The sequence below is a fragment of the Pogona vitticeps genome, chromosome 1 (genome assembly GCF_051106095.1).
Source record: "Pogona vitticeps strain Pit_001003342236 chromosome 1, PviZW2.1, whole genome shotgun sequence".
Classification (NCBI taxonomy): Eukaryota; Metazoa; Chordata; class Lepidosauria; order Squamata; family Agamidae; genus Pogona; species Pogona vitticeps.
The window spans coordinates 182,230,136-182,245,073 of NC_135783.1; the positions used below are offsets into that span (position 1 = coordinate 182,230,136).

The window sequence follows — 14,938 nt, forward strand, 5'->3', positions numbered from 1 at the left end:
CGGTACGCCCACAAGACAGAGAGAAAACCGCTTTTTGCACCCCTAAAGGTCTGTTTCAATTTGTGAAAATGCCGTTCGGGCTGCACGGGGCGGCCGCGACGTTCCAGAGGTTAATGGATAAGTTGCTAGAACCGATCCAGGATTGTGCGGCCGCTTATATCGATGACATTATAGTGTTCAGTAGAACCTGGGAGGAGCATCTGCATCACTTGAAGATGGTACTCCGGGAATTGAAAAAGGCCGGTTTGACTGTGAACCCCAAAAAATGTAAGATAGGTTTGCCCAAAGTAGAATACCTGGGTTTCAGGGTAGGACAGGGAGAAATACAACCGCAAGAGGGAAAGGTAACGAAGATTTCAGAATGGTACAGGCCCAGAACAAAAAGGGAGGTGCAACAGTTCTTGGGGCTAGTGGGCTACTACCGTCAGTTTATACCTCAGTTTTCGTCCATTGCGGCACCTTTGACGGATCTAACTAGAAAAAGGGCCCCACATAGGGTAATTTGGAAGGAGAACCAGGAAAAGGCCTTTAAGATGCTTAAAACCATTATTTGCGAGTTACCCACCCGGTTCACGCCTGACTTCTCTATACCCTTCACTTTATACACAGATGCCTCCGATCGGGGTCTAGGGGCGGTATTGTCGCAAATTAGGGAAAATGTGGAGTACCCCGTCCTTTATCTAAGTAGAAAACTTAAGCCCAGAGAGCAAAGGTATGCAGTTATAGAAAAAGAGGCCCTGGCCATTAAATGGGCCACTCATAGTCTACGGTATTATTTGCAAGGGGCTCCTTTTCATTTGGTGACGGATCATGCGCCGCTGCAATGGTTGGAGCGTATGAAAGATACAAATCCCCGGCTTACCCGGTGGTACCTGGCGTTGCAACCCTTCTCTTTCTCAGTAAGGTATAGAAAGGGGTCAGCGCATGCTAACGTTGATTATTTTTCTCGGCAGGGTCCGTGGGCGCGCGAGGATGAAGAGAGTGCGGCCCTCTCGGAGGGGGGGGTATGTGAAGGGAAAGACCAGAAGCTCCGGGTCTTTCTGGTAGAGCCGACTCTCTTAAAGACTTCCAAGCTGACCCAGACTAGCCCTCCCGCCTCCCCTGGTAGTAAGACAGAACAAGGGGCCGTCGCGCAGGAGTCAGGAGAAGCACCTCCGGAAGGGAAGGTGTCATGTGCGGTGGATACCAGTGACTTGGAGGAAGCACTTAAGGGGTTAATGGCACCCGGTCCGTATAAGGAAGAATTGGAGGGAAGAAAGGAGGAGGGGTTAAACAGGGAAGAAGGAGGGCTGGGATATATAACGGTGAAGCGGGATGATATCCCGGGTGGTTGGGAGATGGTCTGGATAGAGGATCCATGGACCAAGCGTTGGGAGCACGTGCGTGTGCCTCGAGAGGAGGCCGAAAGGAGACGTAAGAGGGGTCTGATGCAAAAACCTTCATACTGGGGGGAGACGGAGGCCAAGCTCTGGCGTAAGAAGCTGGCCGAGGCGAAAGAGGCGAGTGAGAGAGAGAAGGCGGCCAGGCAGGCATGGCATATAGAAGAGCTGAGGAAGATGGGCTGCTACCTGGTCCCTGGAGTGCCTCGCCAGGAGAAGGAGACCCCACGTGGGGGTGGATGGGAGATGAAGAAACCCTCCCATTGTTGAGCCCGTTTGACCGGGAAGCGAAGGACAAGTTGTTGGGGGAGGTCCCTGTTGGACCTTGGGACTCTGAACCTGTTAAATCTGTTTTTGATACCTCTTGGATACCCTTGCCCGAGCCTGTTGCAGGGCAAGAGAACAAACCAGAAATACCAGTGAAAAGTGAAGTTCCTTTTATTCCAGTTAATAAAGAAAAGTTAACAGCAGAAAAAGCGGTGTCGACTCCTTCTTGGGAAGAGCGGGAAGCCCCGAATCATGAACCCTCACACATTTCTTTCCTAATTTTTTATTTTCTTACCTTGAAGCCCAATTTATAAGCAGCTGCGTTTAAAAAATGATGTTTTCAGTGAGACTTAACAGTGCAGGAAAGAACAAAAAAATTGTGGAAGTAAAGACTGCAGATGATATTCAATGCAAAACAGTTAACCCGCCTAAACTTATTTCATTACTAGAACCAGTGGATGAATACCTTTATGGAATTATGAATTTGTAGAGGCCACAGGTGTATTTTAGCTTGCAGCAAGAATTATGTAAAAAGAAGAGAAAGTACCCTCTGATGTTATTCTTCCCACCAGTTGTTCAGGCACCGCAAGAAGCCTTACGCCCCCCAAATGCCATGAATTAGCCGTTATGAACGCAATCACTGTCCACACAATGCTCTATAGAAACCAAATATTAACATGGAAGACTGATTTCATAGCAGCTTATGAAAAACACCTTAGGAAAAGCAATACCTTGTTATTCCTTATTCCCATTTACAATTTCGTTTCTGCAAAGCAACTTGCATCATCATCACGACCTAAAACCGCAGAGCTGGAAGGGACCCAATAGATCCCCAATACTAGCCAAATCAGAATCCAGCACCTGTCAACGAAGGCACAGTGTGGGGGAATCAATCTCCCAACCTCTGGCTCTCTGCAGCCAGATGCCTAAACCAGTTAGCCATCCATATACTCACTTGATTCTCCACACTTTTCCTTTCTGGCTCTGGGCTCTACATTTTCCTTATTTTAATCCACATTCCTTTAGAAGGGCGCCCACCATATTTCTGAATAACAGAATGGCATTCGCTTTCCTTCTCTGGTGAGGGCTCAACAAAGGCTAACCTCAAGAGCTAGGAAAGGCAAAGGGAAGGCTAGAATGAGACTTGGGAAATGTTTGGAGGTTTTGAATGGCAGGTCCTCAAACCCTACATCCAGCACGGTCAATCACCATGTTGGCTGTAGGATTCTGGGAGTTGTCCAAAAAAAAAACCCAAAACATTTCCCATTGGTGACCAGAACAGCTTTTTGCCCCTGCAACAATCTATAGGCCATGAGCAACTTTCTCCTCTAATTACAACCCTCCTCTAAGCAATTATCTAGCTAAAAAGGGACAAAGCCACAGAATACCGCCAACAGAAAGGGCCTCTTACAGCACCCTGATTAAGCAGGGGCCTCCAGGCTCAGTTCAGTGCATTACATATGCTTGCATATGATACAGTGAGATGCCACTGGGCACCCTTGCTTTCCTCTTCTAAAGAACTATTATGGAAGCATCCTGAACAAACAGGCTTCCTTTGTTGAAGGGAATTATCTTGGCTCATCTGCACTCCGACAAGCTTTGGTCCTGGTGCAAACGGCAACTTCAGCTAAAGGAGAGGGTGTGTGTGTGTGAGAGAGAGAAAGAGACCACATCTCTGTGCATTCCCCCTTGTCATGATTTTTTTTCTTGCTTTCCATCTCCAGCCTCAAGTGCCCAGACCTACCATTTAGTGGAATGAGGTGGCCACTTCCGGCAACAGATTTTAACTGTGATAAAAGAACCACATATTGTTCTATACTTCATTATTGGTCCTATTGTATCTTTACTATGGGGGACAAGGAGTGGGGCATGTGGGATTGTCTGCCTCCTGTGCCTAACGCCATGGCTGGTGTTGGATCCTAGCCATCAAGACATGAGCAAGAGGTGTGCGTGTTGCTACTTGCTACTCTTTCAGCCAACCAAATGTCTTGCAGTAAGCTATCTATAGCTTCTCTATCGTTCGTTTAGTCGTGTCCGACTCTTCGTGACCCCACAGACCAGAGCACGCCAGGCCCTCCTATCTTCCACTGCCTCCCGGAGTTGGGTCAATTTCATGTTGGTTGCTTCGCCATCTCAATCTCTGTCGTCCCCTTCTCCTCTTGCCATCACACTTTCCTAACATCAAGGTCTTTTCTATAAAACTCTGCAAAAGCACCTTGTACACTGAGACAGCAGCGTTCATAACAGTTATAAGAAAGCATCACAATTTTGGTTGCAAGTAATTAAAATGAACCCGCATTCTGCCTCCAAGGTATGCAGATTCTTAAGCATCTATGCTAGCCCTGCCCAGAGGTAGCACTACTGCCAATCCTAACTTTTATTCTATTTCTGATATGATAGATAAAATAGAAACTGAGCCCATAAGGTGCTTACATTCCGCAGAAGCAGTAAGAAAAGAAATATGACTTGTGATTCCTTTACCCATTAATCTAAAGTCAGGCCTACAGCATTCATCTGCACCACCCAGCATGGTCAGTTATGAGGGACTCTGGATACTGTAGGTCAAAACATCTGGAGAACAAGCTTTAGTCCCTTTTAAACTGTAAGAAAGGCAACCAAGGTGGCAGGCTGCAGTCCCACTGGTCAGTCATGAGTAAAAGGTGGGGGAAGAATATCTCTCTCTACATCCGAAGAACTTCATTTCTCTAGAAGAGACACATGCAAAGGGATTGCTACACAGCTTCGCTGCAGTAGGCTAAAAAGGTCACTAAGGGATCCTGCATGCCATTTGATGTGATCCTCGCATCTAAATAGCATATAGACATCAAGTGACCCTGTTTGGTCTGCACCAGCCTGCTGCCGATTTGCCAGTATCATACAGCGGTTTCTGCCTCCTTCTGCTTCCAGGAAAAAAGTTTTTCATTTCTTTCTTTCTTTCTTCCTTTCTTCCTTCCTTTCCTTTCCTTTCCTTTCCTTTCCTTTCCTTTCCTTTTCTTTCTTTCTTTCTTTATTTGGAGTGATGTAACACATATGCACTGTCCTGATGCACTTTTTAAAAACATAACTTCCTTGGCTGAAGGAGTATTTAATTTGCTAATATCCGGAAGTGCCTCTCTTTCTCAGTCACCTCATGATACTGGCAATTCGACAGAGAAAGACTTGTTTTTGGTTCATTTCCAGTCATCATCCGTGCTGAAAACAAACCAAACCAAGCAATCCTTCTGGCACCAAAAAAATAAAATAAAATAAAAATTAGAAGCTCTTGACAAGGACCAGAGTGGGTAGGAACACTCTTGGGGCAGGCTGCTTCACTCCAGCAATGGCATCATCTAACTACCGTCTTTAGAACCGAACTGGCCTGTCCCTACAGTGGACCAAATAGAAGGCTAAACACCTGTGCAGTCATTCCCACATTTTCTCCCTACTTTTCACTACACTGAGATATGGAGGTGAAAAAAAACTATCCATGTCACTCACGCTTCTTCTGTCATTGTTTTTCTAGAAAAGATTAATCAGCTCTCTATCTCTCTTTCTGCAGAATAGGATCTCAATGCCTGGGAGTCTAAAAACCATTTTTAAGTATTACTAGAGACAAAACTACTAACAGGTCCTCCCATTTTATAAATGAACAAACCCCCAAACTACCTCTTTGATAAAGGTTCGCCCAAGGAATTTTCATAACCTTTATTGACACCTGAGAAGAAGAAATGCAAGAATGAACTTGTTCTTTTTAAAGGCAAGAACTGTGAAAGAACACACTGGGAAATGCTGAGCCTCCTCTGAGGGACTTTAGGTGCAAAAGTCACATCAACTATAGCTTTGGGCTAAACATTACTGCTCAGCTGTGAAAACAGTTATAGCAACAGCTGCTCCATGTCATCCCCTTCCCAATCTTCAACAGTGAAGCCTCTGCCTCTTGGCTATCTTCATTTAGTGAACAGTGGGGCCTTGAGGCCTTCACTGTGACTAATTTTAGAGCAGCAGCCATGTTTAAGCTAAGGCAATAACATACAGGCAAGAAAAAAGGGGGGGCATCTTGGGGCACAATGAAAAGTTGATGGATTCATGGTGGGTAGTGGATGACACAGTAATCAAATTAAGTCAGAAGAAACCTCTTGCTGTAGGTTTGAGAAGCACAATATGAAGTGCTAGGTGAGCTCCCTCCATCTTTATAGCCGCTGAAATAACATTATAGGCCAGCGATGGCAAATCTATGGCACGCGTGCCACAGCTGGCATCCAGAGCCCTCTCTGTGGGCACGTGAGCCATAAGTCGCTGGATCGCTACCCCCGGCAGCCAAACCTGAGGAGGAGGCTGCAGCTGCGGTGCCAGTGCCCCAACAGGCGGCAGGCCAGGATCGACAGCAGCTGGCACTGGTGGTGGCAGGCTGGTCAAGCTATAGGCAGTGGTGGGGTTGGGCACAACCGGAGGCGGATTTGGAGTGGGGTCTGCAGGCACCTCCAGGCTTGGGATTCCCCCTTCTGCCACCACTTCCGCTTCTGCTGCCGCCACTCCCACCGCCACCCACTGGGTTGGGTTCCCCCCCCTCCCCAGTTTGGGCACTCGGGATCAAAAAAGGTTCTCCATCACTGTTACAGGCCCATCCCAGTCAGGGTTCTTTCACCAGCACAACAAGAAAAAAAAACATGACAGACAGTCAGGGGGCAGGAGGAACTCCCATCTTACATCAGCTTAACCTGGAGAAATCTCACATTGAGTGGGGACCTGACAGAGATGCGCAGGATTGTGCATGGTACAGAGGAAACCAACAGGGACAAATATTTCTCCTTCTTTCCTAATACAGGAAACAGGGTTATCCAACACAGCTGAATACAGGGAGGTTTGGGACAGATAAAAGGATACATTTCTTCACACTGTGGCCAGTTAAACCTGACAACAAAAGCAACATCAACGAAGTTTTGCAGCACCTTAAGACAAAACATAAGGACGTGGTGCCGCTGTGGGCTAAACTGCAGAAGCCTGTGCTGCAGGGTCAGAAGATCCGGCAGTCGTAAGATTGAATCCACGCAACGGAGTGAGCACCCGTCGCTTGTCCCAGCTCCCGCCAACCTAGCGGTTCGAAAGCATGCAAAAGCGAGTAGATAAATAGGGACCACCTCGGTGGGAAGGTAAACAGCGTTCCGTGTCTAAATCACACTGGCCCTGTGACCACGGAAAGATTGTCTTCGGACGAAACGCTGGCTCTATGGTTTGAAGACCGGGATGAGCGCCGCCCCCTAGAGTCGGACATGACTGGACAAAAATTGTCAAGGGGAACCTTTACCTTTACCTTTTAAGACAAAACATATGTGAAAAAAGTGATTTTAAAAGCAGCACAGATCAAAACAAATGTGTTAAGAGCACCAAAAGACTTTTGTTTCTACATTATTTTGTTTTCGCTGGAGTGTGAGCTGCCTGTGTGCATCTGTGCACATGTGTGTGGGTGAGTGGGTGGCTGTGCCTCAGGCATGCAACTGATGCAGAGTCTGTGTAAAAATGGTGAGTGGGCTTCACTTAAATTGTATATCTGTGTGTGTTAGAAAGTGTCTGGCACTCCTTCAGCTTCTATTCCTCTTCCCCCGCAGCACGACTCCACCTCTCCCAGCAGCATCTCTAAAACCCACCTGCCAGGTAGGATAGGAGGTTATAGTAACATGATAATCTTCGAGTACAGAAGGATACCACTGTTACCGATACAGAAAGTAGGTAAGAAATTGAAGAGAACTAATTCCCCACTGTGCATCTCAGAAAGAGCCAGCCTGTGTGGCCTTGGGCAAGCTGCACAGTCCCAGAAGGAGGCCATGGTGAATCACTTCTGAGTACTCTCTGTTACATACAGCACTGATGTTACCTGTCTGTCATGGGTTGGAGGGAAAGTTCCATCCTATGGGGAGTGGAAGGCGGGACATCAGGAGGAGGGGCTGTACTGTATATATATGTGGAGCTTGTGTGGCGAAGCTAGAGGAGAAGCTGGGAAAAAGAAGCTGGTGTGGGAGTCTGTGTGTCAGACAGGGTACTACTGTGTGTCAGTCAGTACCTACCTGATAGGTTCAGGTGTCTGTATGGGAAGCCAGAACTGATAGGTTCAGGGTCTGTGCTTTATTTAAAGGTGTTCTGTGTGAACCAAACTGGTGTATGTATGATTGAGACTAAGCCACGTTACTGTATCTTATTCACTTGATCATTTTATTTTCCCTGTGTGTTATTTAAATAAACCTTATTCCTTTATTTGTTAAAAATCCATTCCTGGTCTGTGTGACTCCTTACAGGGAATGGTTGGTGGCAGCTTAGTGAAACTGTGGCATATCCCAGTAGGTCTGGGGTTGTCACATTGATTGGTGGCAGCGGTGGGATACGACTGGTCCAGTTGTCCAGTGATCCAGCAAAGCCTTGGCAAGTGTGCCCAGAGCAAGGGGGGTCTAGTCAGGGACAATCTGAGAGCGCGTAGGTAATCTTCTAGGCTTACCTCACGGGGAGGTAGGCTAGTGGAAGAACGTGTAACCTCAGATTGGGGACTAGATTAGGGAGCTCTGAGGTAACCTGTTTTGGCGGGAAAAAGCTGAGGCAAAACTGTGTGAAGTAGCAGTGTTCTAGCCTGTCTGCTGAGAGGCCTAGCAGAGGGGGGTTAGATTCTGGCTGGCAACAGTTGCAAGTTAGTGCTGAAGGAACAGCAGCAATCTATAGAAGGCTGGTTCTGAGGCAAAAGAGAAAAAAAAAGTGGTCGCTTTATTTTGAGGCTTGACTTTTGAAAGCAGCCTGTTCTGGGGGGGGATTATGCCCTTGACTCGAAGCCAAATGGCGGAAATGGGTGAAGTGAAAGACCCACAGGTGGACCAAGGTTCTGAGGAGGAATTTGGCTCAGTGCAGGATGAGAACACGGGAGAGCAGAACCCAGAACTCAGGAAAATGCTCATAGCCCAACAGCATGAACTGAGGGTGAGGGAAATGGAGGAAAAGGAAAGAGAGAAACAAAGGCAATTTGAAATAGAGAGAATGGAAAGAGAAGAAAGATGGGAGAGAGAGAAAATTGCTCTGGAAAAAGAAAGAATGGCGTTTGAAAGGGAAAGAGAGAAACAGAGACAATTTGAAATGGAATTGGAGAGAGAGAAAATGGCATTTGAGTTAAGAAAATTGGAAATGATGAATCAGAACAATAATAACAATAGAGATTCTGAGGTGGGCCAATTGTCTAAAACTGACCTGAAGAAATTCCCTGTGTACCACAAGGGGGATTGCCCTGAGGTGTTCTTTTCCCTAGTGGAAAGAGCGTTTGTGGACTTCTCAGTAAGGGAAACTGAGAAGATGACCATCATGCGATCTTTAATCAGTGGCAGCCTGGCAGAAGTCTATGCAGAGATGCCAGAGGAACTGCTAAAAGATTTCGCAGAGTTTAAAAAACTGGTGTTTGCCAGACATGGGATAAATGCAGAACAGCTGAGGCAAAGATTCAGGTCACTCACAAAGAAACCAGAGCAGACTTTTACCCAAGTGGGGGCCCAACTGGTGAGGCTGCTAGAGAAATGGCTATCTCAGGAGGGAACAGAGACCTTTCAGCAGCTCAAAGACCTGATAGCGCTGGAACAGTTTTATTCAGTCCTGCATGGGGAACTGAAGTTCCAGGTGAGGGAGAGGAAACCGAAATCTGTGGCAGAAGCAGCAGAGATCGCAGATTTTATTTCCCAAATAAGAAAGCCCTTAGGTGAGGGGAAATCGATAGGTAAACCTAAAGAAACCTACAGCAAGTACTCTCAGGGACCAGGGAGAAACCAGCAAGTGGGAGGGGCCCATGGTGAAGGGAAGCCCTCAGATATGAAACAAAGACCTCAGATTTTGGAGGGAAAACCAAAACCAGATGAGAAAGACTCCAAGTACAGCAGAAAATGTTATTTCTGTCAAGGAAAGGGCCATCTAATCTCAGAGTGTGAGAAATTAAAGCAGCTAAAAGGAAATGTGCCTCATGATTTGAGTGGAACCAAGCCAAAAGCTGTGTTCTGTGTCCAGAAAGAGCAAAGCTCCGTGCCACTGAGGGAGCCTGTTGCCATGACTACTCAAGCTGGAACAGATACATCTGCTGATCAGGCTGGGGAAAATGGTCCTCTTGTGGAGGTCAAGCGCTGCTTGCTAGTGAGAACAGATTCACAGTTGTTTGAAACCGCAGGGGTGGACGTAGGAATACTTGACCATCAGTATAGGGGGTTAAGGGATACTTGTTCCCAGGTGACCCTGTGCCATCCAGATATTATTCCTAGGGAGTATATAATCCCGAATGAGAGCCTAAAGGTGGCAGGGATTGAGGGACAGGTGATCTCACTGCCAGTAGCTGAGGTACCTGTGAACTTTCAAGGCTGGAGGGGAGTTTGGCGGCTAGCGATTTCATCGACTCTGCCAGCAGCCGTGCTCGTGGGAAATGACCTGGCTGAACATGTGAAACGGGTGCTAGTGATTACACGCTCACAAGCCACCACGGGGACAGTTCAGGGGGGTACTGATGAGCCCAAGACGGAAGCAGAGGGGAGTTCCGAAGCTGTGGTGGAAACCTTAACCACAGACAGCAGATTTGGCCAAGAGCAAAAGGCAGACGCCACTCTCCAAAAGTGTTTTGAACAGGTGACAGACGCCCAGCTAACACCTGAAACCCCAGTGAGATTTCGAGAGGAAAAGGGAATTTTATATAGAGAGACCCTGAGGAATATCTCAAAAGGGGGAGATGGGATCAGAAGTCAGCTAGTGGTACCTGAAAAGTATCGCCCCATGATCTTACAAAGGGGGCACTCTGACATGTTTGCTGCGCACTTAGGCGTGAACAAAACACAGCAGAGAATCACACAGAATTTTTACTGGCCTGAAATAGGGAAGCAGATCAAGGAGTTCTGTAAACAATGTGATGGGTGTCAGAGGCAGGGGAATAACCGGGACAGGACCAAAGCAAAATTGTGCCCTTTGCCTGTGATTGACACTCCGTTCAAATGTATAGGGGTGGATATTGTGGGACCTTTGCCCAAGGCCACAAAGAGGGGGAACAGGTTCATTCTCACCATTGTGGACCATGCCACGAGGTACCCTGAAGCCATTCCCTTGACTAACATTGAAACTAACACAGTGGCAGATGCCTTGGTGGGGTATATGTCCAGGATGGGATTTGCCTCAGAAATAATCACAGATTTGGGCGCATCGTTTACATCGAAGCTCATGAAACGGTTATGGCAAATCTGTGGAATTAAACACAAGGAAACCACTGCCTATCACCCTGAAAGTAATGGGTTAACTGAGAAGTTCAATGGGACTCTAATGCGCATGATTAGGGCTTACTTGGCAGAGAATCCAAACAATTGGGACCAGAAGCTGCAATCCCTTTTGTTTGCTTATCGATCAGTGCCACAAGCCAGTACCGGGTTCAGTCCGTTTGAACTTTTGTTTGGGAGAAGGGTGAAAGGGCCACTCGATTTGATCAAACAAAATTGGGAGCAGATCACCCAGGATGACCCACAAGATGTGGTGACATATATAGACACCTTGATGAATGACCTAAAGAGAAACCTAGAGCTAGCAGCAGAAAACCTGCAAGCTCAGAAGGTCAGACAGAAAACATGGTATGACCACAAAGCCAGGGAGAGGCACTTTAACCCAGGGGAGGAAGTGCTTTGGCCTAGGCTCTGCAAAGAGAACAAACTGCAGCTGGGTAGCCCAGAAATAAAAGACTTGGGTCACATAGTAGGGGGAGGAGTGATCAAACCCCTAGAGGCCAAGATAGAAGCAGTTCGTGATTGGCCTAGACCCAACACCAAGAAAAAGGTCAAATCATTTCTTGGGTTGGTGGGCTACTACAGAAAGTTCATCCCGGGGTTTAGCGAGATGGCGACTCCCCTGACCGATCTGACGCGGAAGAAGACTGATGACCGCATCCCGTGGACCAGCGACTGTGAGGAGGCGTTCCAGAGGTTGAAGGAGGCCCTCATCAACTATCCAGTGCTGCGTGCTCCCGACTTCGACCGGGAGTTCATCATCTACACCGATGCGTCTAACAGCGGGGTAGGAGCAGTTCTTTGCCAGGAGGATGAAAATGGTGACCAGCATCCAGTGTCCTACCTGAGTAGGAAACTCCAGAAAGGTGAGAGACATTTGGCAACCGTGGAAAAGGAGTGCCTGGCCATAGTATACGCGATCCAGAAGGCCAAGCCTTACATCTGGGGAAGACATTTTATTCTGTGCACTGACCATTCACCACTGCAATGGTTAAAGACAATGAAAACCCACAATAGTAAACTTATGAGGTGGGCTTTAAACCTGCAAGACTATGACTTTGAAGTGAAGGTGGTCAGAGGGTCAGTGAACTGTGTTGCTGACGCCTTGTCAAGAAGACCCGAAGAATGAAGACGGCGAAGAAACATGGACTATGTATATATTTTGGTGACTAAAGGTTAAATGTACTTGTTTATTAAACATGCTTGGTTTGTATGAATAAAGGTAACTTGATGTATTGTAAATGGTAAATGTTTAAATGCCTAATTGATATGTTTATCCTAGAGTAAGTATGGTATTGTATGTTATTGTATAACTGTTTTAGTATGTTTTGGATCCAGGTTGTTTTTTGGAGAAAAGCACTTTAGCTTTCCCCCTACAAAACAACTTATAAAGAGGGGAGGTGTTACATACAGCACTGATGTTACCTGTCTGTCATGGGTTGGAGGGAAAGTTCCATCCTATGGGGAGTGGAAGGCGGGACATCAGGAGGAGGGGCTGTACTGTATATATATGTGGAGCTTGTGTGGCGAAGCTAGAGGAGAAGCTGGGAAGAAGCTGGTGTGGGAGTCTGTGTGTCAGACAGGGTACTACTGTGTGTCAGTCAGTACCTACCTGATAGGTTCAGGTGTCTGTATGGGAAGCCAGAACTGATAGGTTCAGGGTCTGTGCTTTATTTAAAGGTGTTCTGTGTGAACCAAACTGGTGTATGTATGATTGAGACTAAGCCACGTTACTGTATCTTATTCACTTGATCATTTTATTTTCCCTGTGTGTTATTTAAATAAACCTTATTCCTTTATTTGTTAAAAATCCATTCCTGGTCTGTGTGACTCCTTACAGGGAATGGTTGGTGGCAGCTTAGTGAAACTGTGGCATATCCCAGTAGGTCTGGGGTTGTCACACTCTCTACCTAGAAAACCCTGAAAAGGGTTGCCATAAGTCACAATTGACTTGATAGCACACAATTATTATTAATGTTCTCCTGTAAGCTGCCCAGAGTAGTGATTCTGCTACTAGTTTGGCGGGATAAAAATTTGTTAATTAATTAATTAATTAATTAAACAAATACAGTGGTGCCTCGCTAGACAGTTACCCCGCATGACAGTTTTTTTTGCTAGACATTGACTTTTTGCGATCGCTATAGCGATTCGCAAAACAGTGATTCCTATGGGAGAATTTCATTGGACAATGTTTGGTCCCTGCTTCGCAAACCGATTTTCGCTAGATGACGATTTTGACAGCTCCCTCCACGCTCGCAAAACAGGTGTTTTCGGGACTTAAGCTTCACAGGACAGCTATTTAAACAGTTGATCAGCGGTTCGCAAAGCAGCTTTCCTATGGCCGATCTTCGCTAGACAACGACGATTCTTCCCCATTGGAATGCATTAAACAGATTTCACCTGGACCACTGTAATACGATCAACGTTTCCCTGCTCACTCATCAGCCTGTGTCATCTATCACAATATGAAGTACAAACTAAAGAATCTGTACATTAAGCATTCCACTTTTTTCTTGCTTCAGGAGGGGTGTAGCCTTTACAGCAGTCAGCCCTGTCTCCAGAGAGCCAAATACCCAGGGCTGTCCTGACAAGACTTCAAAACAGACAAGGATACAAAAAGCAGCCTCAATCCCACATGAATATGAGCTGAGTGTGCAAGGGAATTGTATTGTGAAATGACACCAGAAATGACAGAGTCATTGCAATCAATCTGCCAACCCCCTGCACACGCAACCTGTACCCGAGTGTGTTTTGTGCAGGTAATCTGCTCAGTGAATACAACACCTCACGAGTCTGAGGAGGACTACAAAAGATTGCACCACAATTTTAAAAAATACTGTTTTTTTAATCAGTTCCATCCAATGCAAGTTTTTGTGAACACAAGAAGGGAACAGTACTCACATGTCCTGTTAGGGTTGATGTGCTGCTTCAGGAGATCAATGGACCCCAAGCTGATGACAAGACGCCGTCCAAACCAGAAAGAGACAACTGGGCCATATTTCTCGTGGAGATGTACCAGGAACTCGTGCAAGCTACCACTGCTTATGATGTCTGGGAGGTTCCCATCTCTGGAACATAAGCAGGGTGAATAAACAGGCAAATGTCTGAATTTGAATAATAAACAATCAAGGCAGAGAAAGGTTAATCAGAATTCTTTGCTCTATAAAGAGGCAGTAACTGCCTACTATATCAGAAACACTACAGTTCCAAATAAGACTATTATAAGAAAAAAGCCCTCCTAGAACATTCTGGAGACCTGTCTCTGTGTTCCCAGCCTACACACCAATATAAGTCCTTCCATGCCACACAGCAGACCAAACCACTGGATGTGAGAATGAGAGCCAGAGGAACTTTCTGGGAGGGTCCTTGTGGACACCTGCAGGTGGGGCAGGAAGCTTTTTGGTTCACCAGATATTACTGATACAGTATCCAAAAGCCATCATCCTCGACATGAGATTTGCAGTTCAGTAATATCTGGATGTCTTAACACTCCCTGTGCTTGACCCCTGAACTACCCCTCTGTGGAATACCCCCCCGGGGGGGGGGGAAGGAGGGGAGAGAAAGAATCAGGCCGTAAAGAGATGTGGAAACAGATACTGCCAAAGAAAGAAGCAACTTACTTTTCATCAGTTGGAGTCATTCCTGGAATTCCTGAAGCCTGTCTGGAAGACTAGAGGGGAAAACAGCCGTCAGCTTACAATCCATTATCGGCCTGACTCAGCACTGAAACAGGACGGGCATACCTGGCGGCCACTAGCTGGCCATCCCTTTCCCAAACTCTGGGGTGTGATGCATGCATCCATGTGCAGAGGTGGAACTCAATCCCACTGACTTCCAAACCGCTGAGATGCACACCCATGACTGCAGTCCTAGGTGGTTTGTATCCGATTCCTAAACAGTGTTGTTCACATACTTCATTCTGCGAATGCCATGCAAGATACACCTGTAGCTCAGAGCATGGAAAAGTGACTGTGTTTGCTGGGAAATTCCAAGAGTATTAGTCTGAAAAAGTAACTTTTCCAGGCTGGTGGAGGGCAAAGAGAACTCCTG

General features: G+C 46.6%; 1 protein-coding gene across 1 annotated transcript in view; it reads right to left on the reverse strand.

The window, feature by feature from the left end:
* The window catches only part of CYP20A1 (cytochrome P450 family 20 subfamily A member 1), a 41,577-nt gene that overhangs the window by 25,876 nt on the left and 763 nt on the right, over positions 1-14,938 (reverse strand). The window contains exons 2-3 of the mRNA XM_020810348.3: positions 14,509-14,558; positions 13,790-13,956 (exon numbers count right to left, since the gene is read on the reverse strand). Coding sequence (XP_020666007.3) covers positions 13,790-13,956; positions 14,509-14,558 — 217 coding nt within the window. The remainder of the gene's footprint in view (positions 1-13,789; positions 13,957-14,508; positions 14,559-14,938) is intronic.